We start from the raw sequence: 19,396 nt of genomic DNA, 5'->3' as shown, positions 1-19,396 counted from the left end.
GCGGCGTGATCTAATGGCCTGGCAGCGTGATTTTACAAAGGGGTAAATAACATTATTGACATCGATAACAGCTTTTAATTACCCGATTTATGGTGAGTATTAGTCCTGTATTGATGCTGCCTTGGCCTTTGGCTCCTGTCTATGCGGGGCTAAATGTACAGAAAACAGACGCCTGCGCTTGACTGCACATGGCACACACAAACACTTGGGAAACAAACACTGATTTGCATAGAGACAGAGTGGCACATAACCACCAGTGTATTGCCATAAAGGCCACAGTGGGGGACGCAGGAAGCCAGCAGACCCCCTTCATTGAGCTCCCTCTCTTTTCCTCCCATCCCTCCCCCCTTTCTGCCATTGTCAGCTGTGTTCGCCAGTGACAAAACATGTGCTCTGGTGAACACACAGGAAAGCAAACAACCAAGGATGTCTCATCTGTCGCAGGATGAATGCCATTAAGCTATTATTTCTTTGCTCTTTATGTGCGGGGATGTATCGTGCCCATTTGTTCAGCCGTCTAGCAAGGATGACCACATCTGCTCGCCACCAGGGTACTAGGCGTTATTAATCTTCGCGAGAGGACATTTTAGCGGAATCAAACCTCCATTTATTAGCCCCTAGCGCAGGATTGGAAAACTGGCGAGGGGAGATAATGACTTTAAGCTCCCATTTAGTCAATTAATTCTGAGAAGTGGAATCAGAAACTGCTCGCTTAAAATGTGAGAGGCTCTGTTGTTTATGATGACACAGTTCAAGAAAAAACCTTTTCTCGGGCTTAAAGCCATTATTCGGTGCTGGAGATGGAACAAAACAATGCTGCCCTAATATACTAAGAGATTCTGGAGTGACTTCAGAGAGAAGGGAACCGTTAAAATAATGTGCTGAGAGGGTCCTCTTCAACTGTGCTGTCGCTCGATGGTAAACACAGCCATAAACTCTACTGCTGCAAGTTCATAGAAGCCCATCTTTGTTTTTTGTCAAAGTGACAACAGGGAGAAAGAAAAAGGGAGTGAGCTCGAAGACAGAGCTGAGTGTGGAGAGCTGGCAGCCCACAATTTAGTCCAGAATGTGCAGACATAAAAATCAAGTGCACTAGAGGAAGGGTTACTTCAGTAAGCCTCTGTGGGTTCTAAACTGGGCCACTCCGGCAATAGTTGTGAGAGCTTCGGACTGAGTGATGCGAGCTCTGCTGAATGATGGCATGTTGGAAATAACTAGAAAACAGGGAAAATAGCCGGCGCTCATTGACTTGGCCCAGATTGTATGATTTATATGGGTTATTTGGTATGCATTTGGGCAGCGAGGCAAGGTAATGTGTTTGCAGTGAGCTCTGGAGCGGTGCACTGGGATGAATGTTGTGGGCACACCCCGCCTCTGACAGGGATAGTATGAGCTAATTTGTTTGGATTACTGCCATTCAGACAAAAGCACATGATCACATTTCCCTGTCATGTATGAAAACATATTCAGCTACTTGGAGGGTTTCAAACCAAAGCATGTTGTGCCTTTGTTGATGCTTTTGCCAAAGGTTCATTTGTTATTATACCCTCATATATTATGACAGTTAAACGTGCATTGACCTAAATTGCCAACCAAATGTTAATTGTGGAAAATACTTTAAGCGCACCCAGTCTTATTAGTAAGATTAAAAACACCACCACCATTGAGCTCCATTTTGAGTGTTGTTTGTGTCTGTAAGATATTTTTCTTGTGTCATCTAATCAGCCTTCATTTTCAGGTGGCCTTGTGGTTTATGAACGCATAGGACTCATGTTTGCTAGCTACCTAAAAAAATATGCTTGGGTTCAAGTACAGTGAGTATAAAAACAGCTGTTTGAGGTGTTAAACTGAATTTAAAAAAAAAACAACAACCTGAAGATACCAACATTTGTCAATCTCTAAAATCGGTAACTCGTTAGAAGAAGCTAATGCTAATTTAATCAACCCAAACAAACCATGTTTGGAAGAGCAAAGCACAGTAGAGGCAACACTACGATATGTTTTGTCACGTCATTTATTTATTTATTTTTTTGACCATTGACTGTATAAAATATGGACATAGTCTTGATGATGTTTCCAGTTGGTTTCTGGAAGGAAGTTTTGAAGCAGAATCGGTGGTCGCCAAATGGGAAACATTTTTTTTCCGGTCATCCTAACAATGGGTAGAACTGAGGCAGGTTTTTAGACTCCAAACCAAACAGCTACAACATATCCACCTGTAAGAATGATCATCCACACTCTTAATCATGCATAACTCTTACCTTTAATATAATAAAAATCTATAAATTCTAACAACCAACCCTCAGAGTTGATATAAACAATAAAAGCATTGTATAATTATTTTTTAAACAAGGCTGTAAACTTTTGGATGTCTGCAGTTATACATTGAAATGTTGATTAAAACATCCTACAGTGAGTGTGAATGTGCTATTTAAAAGCAGAAATGCAGAAACCTCAATCTTTGTGCTGTTCCAGTGATGTAGGTTGAATCCTAATTTCGACTAAAGGACTCTGGTGTTTTGCACTGCACTGCTGACATTCAGTCAGAAATTTTGGTTCAGCTTTTGCATTTCAATTTGACTGGGAATTTTCAGCTGTTTATTTCGCCAGCATTTTACAATGATGGATTCGCCCTCTTCAATCAGAAGACATATTTTAGTTTCCTTTGTGGTAATATCCCCCATCCGTCTAAAATCTCCTCTTAGTGATCAATTTTCTCGCCTTAATCTGTAAGGCGTGTGCATCTATATGTCAGATTGGAGTGGGGTGAAGTTATTTTCAAGACAACGTGGAAGTGTGTCTAGACACAAAAGATCAATGTATATTGACAGGGCTTCAAAGGGATTTTTTCCCCCTGTTTCGTCGTGTCTGTATCCATTTTGCAGCAAGGACAAGGCTTGTTTTTGTACACTTGAAGAGCAAAAGTTCATCCAGATACCCACTTTTTGGTAATTTGGCTGTTTTTCCAACACAGTTGTGAACCACTAACCCACATGGGCAATAAGACAAATGGAGAGCCCCAGATTTGGGTCGAGGCGCTCGGTTGCCTGATTCACACTTGGGATTTACCTCTAAATTTCTCCAGTGAGCAGCATAACATGGAGTGTGAATGACATGTTCTCTAAGTCTGAGTCTTCATAACAAAGCGAGGTGGGGTGAGGAAGAGGGGGAGGGAAGAAGTAAGGAGGGACGTGCAGAGGCCAAAGGGAGCAGAGATGGTGGAACAACCTGCTGCTGACACCTCAACACATTAGCAGCCTTTAAGGGCCTCCTCTGTGGATTGTAACATGACCATGTTACCTGTGGCACCAATGCCTAACCCACCTTCTCTACACCCCCCCCCCCCCCCATCCTTCTCCCTCCTTCTCTCACCCCTCTCTCTTCTCCCTTGCTTATCACCCTGGCTGACATTCTCCTCGCTCACTTTTAATTGCACCCCCGGGGCTGTTTCTGGGTTGCTGTGGAAGTCTTTGGCTCAACGGGCGCGATAGGGTGCTCTGCCGTGTCGCTCATATACCTCGTTAGGGGAAAAAAAAAACAGGAAGATGGGAGAGATAAAAAAGGTAGAATGAAGAGAAGAAGAGTAGGCCTACCCTTAGAGGTCGTCCCCAAGTCTAGATTAGGCTAAAATGCCATACAGGCCCATTGTGTATAGCACATGTGCACTGGAAAGGCCATTAGCTGGCCAGATCCAATATGTATTGACGAATGCATTTGTGCAACTCGCTGTGTCCCTGTCTCTATCCTCATCCTCCCGTGTTCGATAAAACCAATAGATACATTTAATTGCTAATTGTTCTGATTCAAAATGTTATCCCAGGCAATTCTTTGAGCGTAGAATCATGGGGCATTCGAAAATTGGCAGCAGACACATTAATCTTGCTTACCCAACACCACAACACAATGCACAAGTCTTATTGCTCTACGGTGACTCCACACAATCTGTGACAGGCAATTTAAAGCAATTTACTTTTTCATTTTTTCATCAAGCACTTTTTTTTTTTAATGCAATTAAATGGCACATGATATGAAGCGGAGACGGGGCAGGCGAGAGAGCGAGACCAAGAGAGAGTGTGAGTGTGTGTACGTAGGGAGGGGAAAATAAAGGCAGCCTGGTGCTTGTTGTAAACACTGCCTCTTAACTGGGGGAATATAATTATGGTGTCATGTTCTATTACACACCTTCATTATGACGATGGGGCTCCCTGAGAAAGCGAACATGGAATGACAAGACCTAATGGCTCCTTTTTCAAAAAATTACCTACAGCGACAGGCGTTGGAAGACGATGGCTGTGAACAAGAACACTGGCACTTTCTGTGTCATAGTTGCTCAGCCTTGTTCAGGTGTATGTCTCTTCCAAGGAAAGTTCAGTTTCATAGCTAGTACAGTTGTGTTTTTGGCGATCATATTCATTGGGTGACACTGTACCCACCAAACTTGCAGGGACCTGGAAGCAACATTGAAACAGGAAAAGAAATGTGAAGGCAAAAGAAGCCGATGCTTTAGATGAACTTTATCTGGAAGAAAATCTGAATATAGCTGTTCAGCAAGAATATGGTGTGCCCGTATTTACAGAAAGTACAGTTGGTGAAAGTTGACCAAGGAGTCTTTAAAGTGTGATGGATGTTTAACGCTTACTGTTTTTCTTTTAGAAAAAAATACACAACAATTCCAAAGCTCACTCTTTCTTAACACTGAAATGTTTTATCCTCAAGGCTTGGTCATGATGAACCTTAAAACAACTTCTTTTGGCACCAAGGCTGTGTGTATTTTTTTTTTCCTTTGTAGTTTGGTAACAAACTTGTTGTACAGACCAAGTTAATCGCTAGAATCTGAAAGAGTTTAAAATGCCACTGAATTTTGACACAAGAAGAAGCTGAAGGTTGAGATAAATGACATTGAGTGGCAAAACTGAAAGTGAGTGCACTTGAAGCAGTAGTAAAACTTTGTGCCAACAGCAAGTACAGTAGGTCAGATTTAGTCAAGCACAGTCTCTAAAGAGGGCAGTCTGTAAACTGAGATGCTGTAGATATTTTCAACTGCCCATTTCTACCTCAGAAACAAAGAAAATGTCAAGGCACTCTTCTTACCAAAGGCATGGCCACTTAAGACCTTGAAGCAAACCAAGCCTTCCTCAGAAGGTCAAATAGATGTGATGAACAGGCCCTTAGCTTGTGCATTGTGTTTTGGCCTAGACATCTACAACATCGACAATATTGGTATTACTGCATCAAGAGTAGAATCCCCCTTTGGTGGGTTATCTCTATATAATCCATCAGATATACTAAAATCCCTGATGTATTCTTGATGGACAATCCCATCAGACATTTAGGTTGGACAAGAATTGCTGTGACAGTATAGGAATTGTGATTGTCTAACAAGAAAGTATAGAAGTACAGTTTCTAGAGAATGGACACCTACCTGTATCCCTATCCAAAGAGTGTTGATAATTCAGTTAAATTGAGAAAAAGGAAGCGCTCCTGTTCCCCCATTTTTTTTGACTATTTTTGGCCTTTCCAATTAGTGTGCTTAAACTGGGGGTTAGCGAGGTTTCTCTGCAATTATATTCATTCATTTTAATCTGAGTAATTAACTTTGTGCCAATAGAAGCAAAGGCCACCACTTGGCATAAGAGCCCAGCTTTAAGAAATTGGAAATTCAAGTCTACCTCTCTTTTTTCCGTCAACTTCACTTTCATACAGTACAAATGTAAAGAGACAGGAATTTTTGTCGTAGCCACTGGGCTACATGAGGCACCATGGCATTCTTAACTGGCTGTGACATTTTTTGACGTAGCAAAATAAAGCTTTAGTTGACGTACTGCTGGTCGTGGTCCCTTGTCAAGAGAATTATCAGGGCATGGAGATGTACTATATGGCTTCCAGGGTATGACAAATGTGGTCAAGGGGCCAGCGCTCCTTAGGGACGATAGAGCCCTCCATACAGTGAAAGCATTAGCTTTCCACAGTGACATTAAGAAGAAATCTATTGAAAAGGCCGGCTTCCCAGTGCTGGGGGACTCGAGGTAGAAAGCTTCATGAGTCCACCCCAGAGACTAACTGGTATTTCCAACTACGCTGAAGCCTACAGCAAATCAATAGCTCAAAGTCCCACATGCTCCTCACCAGCGTCAATTAAGTAAATTCATAAAGTCGAGTGCGCTGGGAGTTGGGGGATGAAAATAAAAAGGGAAAATACTAGAGAGATAGAGAGAGGAAAGGGAGCCGTGAAAAAAATCATCCAGTCATCTTACAAATTTGGATAGGAAACAGAGCAACTGCCATGAGATTTGTGGCGATAGAGAAAGTGAAGATTGGTGGTCTGGGAGACTATTTCTCGACGGATATTATTAAGAAGCCTGACAGTCCGTCTCACTTTCACCTGCCTCCATCAGCACACGCACTGTTGACCCGGGAGTCTTTTTTTCCCCCTGCCCGTGCTGAGCCAGGCAGAGGACACATGCAAAGTGACTGGCTTTCAGCGAAAAGCCCAGCGATAATGCATATCAGCTAAGGCCTATGCAAGCAAAGTAGGCTCAGGCGGGGGGGGGGATGGGGTTGGGATAGGGAGTCAGGAGGGGGAGGGTGGATAGAGGAGTGCTATAAACTGCAACGCATGAGGGAAAAGAGAACGAGGGGACCTCACCCCCAAGCTTCCACTGCTCACAATTTGCCTCATAAGGGGAAAGCAGGGCATGCCTTAGCTGCCTCTGGAAGACAGGTAGCGTAATGGATGGGCCGGTCTCCCAGCCTGACTGCTGACGCTGCTCTGACAGGACGTTTCTACCTCTCCTTGACTCCCTCTCTCTCCCCGTTTGCCCCTTAGTCTTGTCACGTTAACTCCATCTGATATCAAAAACTTTAGCAAGTGAGTTCCAGATTGCCCAAACTCCACTTCAGTATCACATCCAGAGGGCGTAAACAAACTCTAAGGTGTGATTTGTTGTATTAAGAATAGCACAGTTCTCCTGGAGACGGTTGGGCATCATCTGGCTTGCTCAAAATGTTCAATGTCACTGCACAAAGCAATGACATTGAAAGGACAATGAAATCGGCAACTTTCGTTTACCCAAAACAATAGCGCCACAACCGATGTTGTTGGCACAAAAGAGGCTGAAAAGAAGTGGTTTTTTTGCAGACTGGGGACAGAGAATTTTCAAGGCAAATCTATTTTGTAATTGTAACCAGAATATCATGATGGGACTAATATTTTTTGGTCAGAAAAAACGAAAAAAACTATTAGTTTGAGGCATTAAAGTAGACAGTATTACACAAACATTAGATACTGTGCTAGCAAGCAGGTAAACAAGCTATAATTGTAGCTGTTTTTGTCCTTTCAAAAGATGTCATTTTATGTATGTAAACCTTTTGTGTTGGTTTTTATGGTCTCGTCTCCATCATTTGTCCTCATTCTCGTCTTTCTTTCATGTGTAAAGCACCTGAAAATGGCAGCGAGGAATAATGTTTGCACTTTCCTGCTTGTTAGCATACGTGTTCTGCATCTGCAAGACTTGCTTCTTATCACCAGATATGTGAGGACATTGATGTTTGGAAACTCAGGAAACGTAAAATACTTGGTGTAAACGGGGATGTGCTTGTTGGAGACAAAAAAAAAGTCTTTGTTAACATCTGCCAGAGGAACACAAAGTGCCAAATAGCTGCAAACACACACACAGACAAAAAAAACATATCAAATTCTCCATTATGTGTTGAACAAAATCCTTGTACACCACAAACAGTTTGACAGGCAGGCACAGAAGTAAAAAATATGCAGCTACTGTATTTTTGTTTATCCAGCCAACAAAGACACCCAGCCGACATCAAAACCCTCTGTTCCAAAGTTCCTGTGAAGCTGTCCCAGTCGATGTAGTGAGACATCTGTTTGTAAAAAGCTCAGCAGTTGTCTGTGACATTGCTTGATGGTTTTTGTACACTTCTGTGAAAAACAGATTTTCAAAAGTTAGCGTTGGTATCTGAGATGAAAATGTGGTTATTCTGACAGCGCTCCTCTTAGTCTGCATGTTTCCTCTGTTCCCATCAGTCGGTTTGGCTTCACTTCTGCATGCAGGTCAGGGTACTTAATTCATGTCCAGAGACATCGTTGCCTCGTTCCCTTACACACAGAATGAGGGAAGCCATTTAGACACGCTATACATACATCGAGGCTAGACTGCACCTTCCTCTTCCTTCCCACCCACTCCCCCCTTTCTCCCACCTACTTCCTTCTTCTAACAACGCACGATAGGGAGACACGCTGCAGACGCTCCCCAGCGGACCCTCTGATAACCCTCCTTCCATATCCCAGTCGAGGAACACTGGCGGCCTGGATATCGCCCAGCCGGAAAGGAATAATGAGAACAAAAGCAGAATACATGGCCTTCTTTCTCTTCCTACCCCTTCCCTCCTCCTCCTCCACCTCCTCCGTCCTGAACGGTTTCTCTTGTTCTGTTCCCTTTTCTCACGTTCGCCAGCACATTCAGCGCTGGCCTTCAGAGGACGGCGGACAGAGAATGAGGAGAGTGGAAACGTGGGAGAAATGATTGAGAGACGGGGAGCGGAGATATTCCACAGCCCACAACAAGGTCCCTTCTCTGTGCTTTGCAAACAGTAATTTTGTTCAGTATCTTTACACTGATCTTAAGGTAATAAACTGAGGTTGACATTGCCCAGGGTCTCCATTGGCATTCTGCTGGGCCTGATAACAAAGTGTGCAGGACCAGATTGCTTAAAAAGATAGAACGGGCGGTGCACATAGAACGTGGCGCTCTATTAGAAGTTGATTCGGAGGCTTAATGCAGATAAAGTCACTCCACACATGCTGTACAAGATGTAAGTCTATACATTGATGTGTAATATTTTTAATCTGATATTTATCAGGTTAAGGCAGCTCTCTGCCTGCCCATCAATCAGATGACTGACATCCAACATGCAGTGCGTGCATATGAATGTATATCAGTGCTTGTGTTGATGGGAGAGTGAGAAGGTGTGCGTGTGCGTGTGTGTGTGTGTGTGTGCGTGCGGCAAGAGAAAAGTCAATCACACGAAGAGCTGTTTCACATGTTTCAGGTGTGCTCTCAAGACGCTTTTATCACACAGTGCTTGATGAACTAACATTATACAAGTGTGCTGTAGAATGATCGGAGGGGAAAAGAGCTTTAACAACAAGGCACTTTGAATTGCCTTGTTGTTGAAATGTGCTATACAAATAAACAAGCAAACAAATAAGCCTTGCCTTAACCAGTGATAGCAATTATTCTGTAAAAAAACAATTTAGTTCATCATTTCGTAAGTTTAACAATTCTCTGAAAAGTAATCACATGTGTAAATAATCTGACATAAACCTTCCAAAGGCTCGATTGAAAAAAAAAAAGAAGCTATTATTTACCAAATTTTTACGTCATTCATGGTTAATCACATTGTTATACGTGATTTAACTTCCATCATTTTGCATCTCAAAACAGCTTTTGTTATGTTTTATTTTGGGCTTTTTTTTTTTTTGCTACAGTTTTAATCAACGGAATTATTTTGAAAGTAAATACCAATATCCGGTTGCCCGAAAGTTACGATATGAACTTAACCACGGAAAAAAGGAACTCTCAACGGATCAAAACGTTAATGAAAACAGCAAAAGAAAACAGTGATTTCACGAGGTGGATATTACTTTTTATTTATCAACAGAGATGTGTGGGTGTTTTTAAAGTGAAATGAGTCGTTTAAAGTCGCCACTGTGTTGTTAATGTTCATCACTCTGGCTTCACTATGTTGGATTACCTGTGGTGCGCGGAAAGAGACAAATGGCCTGAGAATAAACAATCATTAATGCTTTCATTTCGGCCTCATTCGCACTGTGACTGAGGCACAAACACTGACAGACAGTTCTACAACTCACTTAGCAGACCCTTTTATCCAATGAGACGCACAGCAGAGAGCAAGTACAACACAAGCAAGGATTTCGAAAGGCGGAAACAATGTCAGTAAATGCAAACGAAAGGCTTTAAGTCTGATAGGACAAACAGGTGGCGCAGAGGCAAAGACATTGACAGCTGTTCTTGAGAGTAAGTGTTCATGAAAAAGTTGGGTCCTTAGCTTTTTCTTAAAGGTGCAAATGGATGGAGTTTGTTAGTTCCACCACCGGGGGGAGGCGATAGACACAAAGAGTCTAGTTAGAGGTTTAGAGCCCTGTTGTGAAGGTTGGATCAGACGCCTTCCACTGGCAGAGGGAGGTGGGTGGGAGGGAATGTAGCACGTACATGAGAGAGTTTAGGTAAGGAGAAGATGCTTTTCTCTCTGCCTTGTAAGCGAGCAGCAGGGTTCTAAATTAAATAACTGGGAGCCAGTGGAGAGAAAAAACTGTGGAGTGACATGTGCCCTTCTGGGTAGGTTGAACACCAGTCGCGCTGCTGCATTTTGTATCATCTGCAATAGTTTGATGGTGCATGTAGGAAGACCTGCCAGTAGGGAGTTGCTGACAGCAGTACTTTAAATATTTTATTGCTGGATGACCTCATGGAAACAACTTCATTTTTAGAGCTCTTCTGATACATAAATTCTGAGATTAGTTCCAAAACCATTTTGGATGGGAAAGATTCTGAAATTTTGGACAATGTGTCTTCTTTCGAGTAAGAATGTATATGTGTGTGTGTGTGTGCGTGTGCTGTCTATGATAGGCTGATGTCCTGTTAAAATCAGAATTCATCATTGGTCAAGCTCTGTTTTTAGGCAACAGCAATTTATGTATGTGAAAGTAAGAAAAGCTGCATTCAGGGTTAGGGTTAGGGTATTCTATTTCACCACCGTATAGGAAGTCAATTTATGGCCGATATGTCTCAAATGTAACTTGAATAAAAAATAATCTTACAGCATACATCATAAGCTATATAGAGAAGATAGAAGAAAGTAATTGTTGCCTTCCCTGTGGGATTCTTAGATTATTTATGGGTTTAATCAATTGATTGCTTTACATCAAGGGTCACCTCAGACCTCCAAATCCTGCATCCTAAGCGCACCCAAAAGTGAAAAGTTTTATAACATGCAGAGAACTTCCTGCAGTTTACAAGAGAGAAACACTGCTTGAGAGTTAAAATAAGTTTCAGTCATAAAACCGGGTCAGCTGATTTCACTGAAACAGCCTTCCATTACATTGAATGCCACTTGTGATTTGCTGATTTTCTTGTTTACGGTGTTGATTATTTTCGGTATGAATGGTCTTGTTGTTATTGTTTTTAAGTCTTAGGATTTTAGACTTTATAATAGAACTTCCTGGATCTTTATTTATATTGATTTTCTCAGAAAAGCTCAAGGCACATACTGTTTTTTTTGGAAGACAACGCCTCACTCCCGCTCTACAGTTGGGCTTTATTCACTTTTAAAAGTACTGCATCTTCAAAAAGCCTGAAGTCTTTCTTGACCATGGGTTTTATGAAACAAAATGATTGCTTGTGCTGTAACAAATTGCTGCCTCTCCTCCCAGTATTGACACTCTGTGTTTTTCTGTGTAAATGTTCCAGGTGCTGTTCGCCGCCCTGTGATACTCTGAGGAGCCCTTCCTGCTTCCGTAGATTACAGCATGTGGACTGATCCGATACTCTGACCAGAAACCAGAGGACTAAGAAGACTGAGGGAGGGGGAAAAGAAGGACAAGTGTGGCCATGGATAGAAGGAGGGTTTGCATGTTGATGGTGCTGTGGGTTTTAGCCCACCTCAGCTCTCCGAGTTTCGGGCTAAAAGCCCTGCGAAGGACTACAGGGGGGCGGAAGGGGTCCACAGGGCTGACGGGAGAGGACGCCAATGGAGTGCCCCTCAGGCGCTCCAAACGAGGCTGGATGTGGAACCAGTTCTTTTTGTTGGAGGAGTACACCGGGACGGACATGCAGTACGTCGGAAAGGTAGCACTACTTCCTGCTCTGTCTTTTTTTTTTTTTTGTTATCACACACCTACAAGACCACATCTGTCACATCTGCAGTGCAGGAAGTCGTAGACAACAGCTGCTCCATATGAACACACTCATTCACATACATGATCTGATATACCTGATTGTAGTATGCACAGATTAAGCAGCTCCATGAGAAATCACAGATGAGTCCGCCACAGATTAGCACACGGTACTGTCCATAAGCCTGCAATTACTTTTCTGAACTAGGTTTGTCTAACTTTTTTTCATAAGGTAAGCCAGGTCTGTAAGCGCGCAGTGACATGCATTGGGCGTTGGCTATAAATGCTCTGGTGAAGTGCATTGGAAAAATTGTATTCGACATTTTAACCAAACTGCATCCATCCCTGCAAAATAAACCACATACATAAATGTTTTTTATGGCCACTATGAAAAACTTGTTGCTGTAAAAAAAATATATATATATTTTTCCAATTGTTCAACAATTTTGTTTCAAATGTGGCTATCGGGTCTCTTTTTTTTCACTTTGGAGATTAGGTATGGAAATTTGAAAGTTAGAAAATGGAAACAATTCTATACTATATTTTACACAAACTTTACTCCAAGACAAAAATGGGTAGTTGGAACACTGTTTGGTGCTTAAAAGACCAGGAGAGTTACTGTTTCACTGTTGTGGACCCACCACCATAAAGTCTCACCGAGCATTTTATCGTTCAAACACTGTTCCAGGGACCAGATTTCACTACGAAAACTCCTTAGTGACACTTTATTTTATTTGTTTTTTAGCTAAAATAAATGTGAAATGTTTCCTACATTAATGTGCAGTGGGGGATTATTATAATGATGTATCGGTATAACTATGCAAAGGTCCAGGTGGCTGTTTTGTTTAAACAAATACCTTTTTCCAAGCTACATGTGTAGTATAACATTTAAAACTCACTGTTAACTTCTATTAAGGACAACCATTGGCTCAGCTATGATGCTTACATAATGCTGCAGACAGTGCTGAGAGTAATGTTCGCTACACATGTAAAGGAAAAATGGTTTTATATCCACACATATGGGAACATTTAACATGTTATGGTCATCTATGGCATATAATATCAGTTGACGAACATATTCTAGTTCTAGTCTGTAGCCTTCAGTTACGGAAATGCAAACATGGTTTTCTGGTCATGTTTTTCATCATGGTGTCTTCACATGTTGATTAAATGAGTTGGGATAATACAGATACTAGTATATTAAGTTCAAGTTTTGTCAAAGCAGTTTTTGTCATCATTTAACGTTTGAAATAATTTGAAAGGGATTTTGTTTTGGGGGAGCTCTTTAAATTGTGTTAGCTAAGGTGTTGAAAATGTAAAGTTCCCTAGCTAACACACAATAATTCATCCCATATTGAGAGAGTTACAAAACACTTTGCTGTCAATATATTTAAAAATGCTAAAACATACTGTATGTAAATAAAAAAAAATTCCTACCCTTCCAAACTCTCTGCTTTTAGAGGGGCTCAGGTCTCTCGGGAGGAATGGTAGCTGCCCCCCTTGAGAGACCTAAGCCCATGTGACTTTCATCCAAATTTAAACTATGTCCCCATTGTTTTCAGCTTCTGACAGCAGTCTGGTCAATGTGGAATAAAGGAAGTAGTTTGTGGTGGCTGTCAGCAGGCATAACAAGAAATCACAGTTAAGAAGAGAAAGAAAGAAGTGGCACATAAAGACACTTAATCATTAAAGAAAGCGGAAGATACTAAGAAAAGAGTTCTCGATCTCATTATACAAGCACACAGGCAAGTGAGTGGGTTGACAAGGCAAAGTGAATAAATGTTCCCTAAGAAGTACTGTATATGCATCAGACCTCCGTCATGTAAGATGTTTACAGCACAAAGAAAGTAAGAACTCATACATCAGAGATTATACCTTAACACTGACCTGGCCTGTCTGCACTAAATCTTCAGATTTTGGTTTAAAGATTGAGATAATTCTTTATTTGATCTTAAGACCAAAATCTCAAAATTTGGAGTCGTTTTTGTTTCCTTTAAGTTTGATTTTTCTCCCTCTCTCTTTTGGATTGTCTTTTGTTTGATTCTAATTCCTATTCTTTCCAATCCTATTGGGTTTCATCTTCTCAGGGTCCAAAAAGCCACCGTGAACACAAATTGAACTTATCTAATGCTGACATTTTGAAAGTTGCTATTTAAAAAAAAAAAAAAAAATCAGGGTCGGTTCATGTGCTGTGGCTATAGATTTATAGACATTTGAAATACTTTCTATTCGCCAATCCAAATGAATGCAAATTTCACCATGCAGATATTGGTTTATTCGTATGACAGTCAGACACAATTTTGTGATTTTTTTTTTTTTTTTAAAGCAAACTTAAAAGAGATGAACCAAAACTTTGTTCCCAACTTCGAACAGCCAATAAGCCTAAACGAGCACACACATTTGAACTTTTTCAACCCACTGCTTTCAGAATGGGAGTCATGTAACCATTACATTTTAGACTCTGTTTGTTTGAAACTCAAACAACCAGAGAACACTCATTGTTTGAAACTGGACGCATCATGCCTAGTATTTACTTTTGATCTTCTTTCGCTCTGTCTTTTTCTAATTCTTTTCAACTTGTGCGAGAAACAAGCAGAGATAAAGTTAAGCATTGGCTCAGTTAGCCGCCCAAAAAGCACCGCCTCCGAGTGTTGCATTCAGTAGCCTATTTTATCATTGTTAATAACCTGTCTGTATGTTTTGGAGACAAGGAATGTGTTGCTTGCTTGGCTGCTGTTATAGACAAAATCAGCAATGAGGAAAAAAAAGGTATCCTATCCAAAACTTTGCACTAATGATGCTAGCAGCAACTTGGTTAGCAGTCTCGCCAGACATGCTATGAGGAGACAGGGATTTTTGATTTCCTAATATTGTTTTTTAACTTTTCCGGATCAATTACCAGGTCTGTTTGATTTCGGACAGCCGGATGGATAATGTGGCTTCCAGGTACAAATTAATAAACTAAAATTGAAGGAATCTTAATGTGAAAAAAAAGCTAACTTTTTTAGCTTTAGCACATCAAACAGCCATTTCAGAATTAACTGTCCACTGAAGAGAATCAGAGCAACTAAAAGTTCAAACATGAAACATTTTTTATTTGGTGCTTTACTGGTTTAATCCCCCCACTGGTTTGTTTTCGGAGACGAGAACACTTCTGCAGATAATTCATAAGCTCCCATGAAATGGATTAAACATGAATAAAGACAGAGCTAATGCAGCCATCTCTTTACATGCTTTGTCAGGTAAAAAGTTTCAGAGAGACCATGTATAACGTTACATAAAAAAAAAATAGAATGCTAGAAAACAATTTAATGCTTACACAAATGAACACTGGTTTTCAAAGGCTGAAGTCTTTATCAGGTAACTTCAAGCTGGTTGCGTCATCAAAATTACATCTCAATATGTAAAATGTTGATCAGTAAATTATGATGTACATATTTTGTTATGTCGCCCAGACCTATGATAACTCGAAGGCGTAATGAGATGCTTCAAAATGAATACAATCCCGCATATGACTGTATCATTCTGTCTGGGAGGATACGGAGATCAGCCCATCATCAGAGAGTAGACATGACATGCTGCTCCAATCGGCTAATGCTCATATATCGGACTTCCATCCAGCTATCCTCGGGCTTTGTTTGCTGTTGGCTGTCGAATACGTTTTGTGCTTGCTGTCAGCTCTGTGGTTGCTTGCTGATGTCCATTCCCCTCACATCACGCCGTCCTAAAGCGGCTGCCTTGCCCTAAGGTAAAATATGACTTCCTCCCAAGGTATCATTTGTTCAGCAAAATGAAAACACAATGTCGACCCAGATAACATTGGGGGTGTTGGGGGGGGGGGGGGAGAGAGATGTACAAGAAGACGGGCCAAATAATGCGTGCTTTACATGCAGCCGTGCGGAAGTCAAGATATCCGTCTCCTCTTCCAACCTACTGTAATTGAGGAGATTGTGAAGCATCGTTGCAAGGTCAGGACGACTGAGAGGAGGAAGAAAGGCTGTTTTGTGCTTGGAGCTGAATGGGACTAGTGCTTTGCATTCCTATCGTGTGTCCACGGAGGATAGAGCCGTCCAACCAAATGAGATTCCGCAACATACGTCCTCCCTGACTGAGGGTTGACTTTCAGCCCTGGACTAAAAGGATTACAACGCTCGCTGTGGTACGAGGCGAGCAAATACAGGGGAAAGAACAAAAAAAAGTTGAAAAGAATTAGAAAAAGACAGAGCGAAAGAAGATCAAAAGTAAATACTAGGCATGATCAAACCACTTTGTCTGTAGAGAGTGGTGATTGATGTGCCACTCGTCCTTTTAGCTTGTAAAAGGACTAATAGCAAAAGGAGAATGGATTATCTGAGTGTGGTATACACTTAAAGAGCCAGAGGCTGCGGCCTAAGAGCTCGTCTCCTGAAGACACCATTAAGGGATCAACCTCTGAGCACCACACTTAATCATGACTCTGAGCTCTTGTTGTCCCCCCCACCCCACCCTACCCTCCCAAACCCAAGTACATGCAGCTGGACGCACTCCCCTCATTGTCGGCTCTCTAGCCAGTTGTCACATAGGATTGCAGTGCGTAGATCTTATCTGATTGCAATTACTGTTTGTTAATTGCCAGATAAAGTACGAGTGATGAACGAGGCCCTAAAAAGGAATGAATGGCTTTTGAGTTGAGCACATGGTTCAACTTGGAAAACGAGCATCTGTACCCTCAGGCGGAGGCCGCTTTCACACAATGCAGAGGAAGGAAGAAATACAAAACTTCTGAGAAACACAAAAGAAAAAAAAAAGCTTTTGTCATGGCAAGTGACATAATGGCGACCAGAGAACACAGCATGGGACAAAACAAGTTTTGTAGGAGCAGAAAAAAAAGCAGAAATAGCACAATGGCAGGTTATTATAAACAAGGGAGCAGCTCTTGACACACAGTAAAAGATAGAATGATGATACCACACTTAAATTACAACATCCCATCTCCAGCTATTTGGTAAACCCAATCTCACCTGGTTGCTTTTCCCCCCCTCCTGTCTTACAACTGCTTTATCGAGTTGTGCGGCACTAACAAACTAAACTTTAATCTTCCCTGAACAAGAGTAACAAAGGCAGTTGGAACAGGAAGGAATTAAAAGAAGCGATCGAGATGAGGGAGAAAAAAAAAGAGATGCTGGCCGTGTCTCGTTGGGGAGCTGGTTGGCTGCTAATCTTGCTAATCTTGCTGTATTGGCCAATGATTTTTTTTCCTCTCCTGCAGGAGGGGGAATTGTACACTGTCTCTCATTAGCAGGCGAGCTGCATACACGCCTCGGAGGGCCCTTGCTGTCACTGGGGGAAGAAAATGTTTGTTTATTTCATTATTTCTTGCTTTACCAAAGGGCACACATCCACTGAAAATGGTTAATGGCCTGTGGTTTAGGAGTGTTTGTGCTGTACTATCATATCTCATAAAGTATTTACAGCCCCTGATAGGCCCCAGTGGTTCTAAGCCTGTTGGGTAGACTCCTCAATGTAGTCCCTGACATGGGAGCGTGCATGCAGACACACATGCCTGCAAACGCTGGCCTCCAGAAATGGGCTAGAAATCAGGTGAGAGAGAAAGAAAAAAGGCAGATGAACAGAGACATAATAGGCTTCCCAGTTCTGTATGACTCAGCGGCTGAAGCAACCTGTAGGGAAGGACTCAAGCATCCAATGCAAGCAAAGAGGAAAGGTGCAGGGATTTGTGTGTTTATTTGTGGGGGATGGGGGTTGGTGTCTGTTCTTGCTCCCGCATTACCAGCTGCTCACCTTGGCAAGGAGGCAAGGAGTTTGCAATATGGCATAGACCTTTCTGTACCCGCGCCATGGCAGCCCCTGCGGTCTCCAGCGGCGACCTGGAGCACACATTGGCAGTGTTTGTTGATTAGGCGATAAGTTTCCGCATGTGTGCTAGAAAGAAGGAGGAGGGGGGGTTGGGGGACGACTTCAATTATGCTCCTCTCCGTCACGGCGGAGAAAAGGGTGTGATGAGGTCGTGCAGAGACAAGGCCCCGGCAAACATCTGTCTGACAACATTGCAGGGGCGAAGCAATGTCTGCGCAAGATACGCCAACATCAGCACAGCACCTTCAATTGTTTCCGTACTATCGCCTGCCTACAACTGTTCTGAACACCTGTTGGTTTTGTCAGGGGGAGATTAATTGATTTTTATAATCAAACGCTGTGTTGGTTTTCTCAGCAGTCAAGCTGTCAGTTAACCAAGTTGGATTCAAATAAAAGAAATCAGATATGGGAGATAAGCAGAGCTGTAGACAAGATTTTAGATATACTAAGGGCAGGAGCCCAATGTCCCCCAAAGGATCCTTTAGTTCCTAAGGAATTAAAATATTTGTATCTATATATATTATTCTCTTAAATTACAATAGATAATATATTCTTTCAATTAACTTAGAAAATATTTGTTTTCATTATTAAAAGTATGTATACTATTTCATGTAATTCCTTACAAACAAATAAGTTCAATTTATGACAGCAGAAACAAAACAGAAATGTGCAGTCCATTGTATATACTTGTTTTTAAAGCACTTAACTCTTAAATGGTGTCTCCAGCCTTAAAAAGCCATATATTAGTTTTTTGTATCTTCTTTGCAAATGTTAACTATAATCACTCCAAATGAAGCTGTAACACTCAATATGTTCTGAAAAAAGGCAAGGATAGTTGTGTTTCCAAATAATAGTTCAACCATCCTTATTTAGAAATGACCTTTTCTCTCTAACAAAAAAATGTCTGTGTCATTACCTTAAAAAGCAGATAATTCAGGTTTTAGCACTAGTGAGAGAAACATGTAGCCTAAAAATAAATAACAAAAAGACTATACAATTTTAATCATGTCGGAATGTGAAATTTAAAACTACTATAATTTTCATAATCATGCAGTTCTCTGTAAATGATCAAGTTTAAAAAATTGCCTGACTTTCTCACAAACAACAGTATCTCATGACCTCTGTTCTCAGTTGCAGATTTTGCCTCGCAGGCAAGTAGATAAACATGTTGAGGATTGATAAAAGTATACAAAAATAACAAGCTGGAAATTGGGCATTAAACACAAAAGACATTAGATGTCCACAAATGAATGATGTTAATGGACATTACACCTTTAAGTCTCTGCAGTTCTGATGAAATATCTCAAGTTTACACATCAACAGACATTTGAAAGGCTATTTTTGTGCACAGTCTGAGGCTACCATCTGGCTACATAGAAGGCAGCCAGTTCTCGACAGGCCAGGACACAAGGCCTTAAAGGCTAACTGGCTAATTGCCCTAAGCAGCCCATTCCCAGTGCCATCTTTTTGGCCTAACTGGAGTGAGGCACAAATGGCGGCCAGATCGAGTCTGCACTAACATTTGCTGCACTTGAAGCTGATTAATTTCACAAACAAAGACGGCTCGCTTATAAGTTCTCACGCGCAGATGTCTGATGAGTACCACTC

At 41.5% G+C, this 19,396-nt stretch overlaps 1 protein-coding gene across 1 annotated transcript in view; it reads left to right on the top strand.

The window, feature by feature from the left end:
• LOC306834862 (cadherin-6-like) overlaps window positions 1–19,396 on the top strand; it is a 65,689-nt gene that overhangs the window by 13,138 nt on the left and 33,155 nt on the right. Inside the window, exon 2 of the mRNA XM_079361106.1 lies at window positions 11,508–11,885. Coding sequence (XP_079217232.1) covers window positions 11,649–11,885 — 237 coding nt within the window. The 5' untranslated portion in view covers window positions 11,508–11,648. The remainder of the gene's footprint in view (window positions 1–11,507; window positions 11,886–19,396) is intronic.

Source organism: Symphodus melops (genome assembly GCF_947650265.1).
Source record: "Symphodus melops genome assembly, chromosome: 14".
Taxonomy (NCBI): domain Eukaryota; kingdom Metazoa; phylum Chordata; class Actinopteri; order Labriformes; family Labridae; genus Symphodus; species Symphodus melops.
The sequence above is the reverse complement of the archived record's forward strand: the minus strand, read 5'-3'. Positions and strand labels throughout refer to the sequence as shown.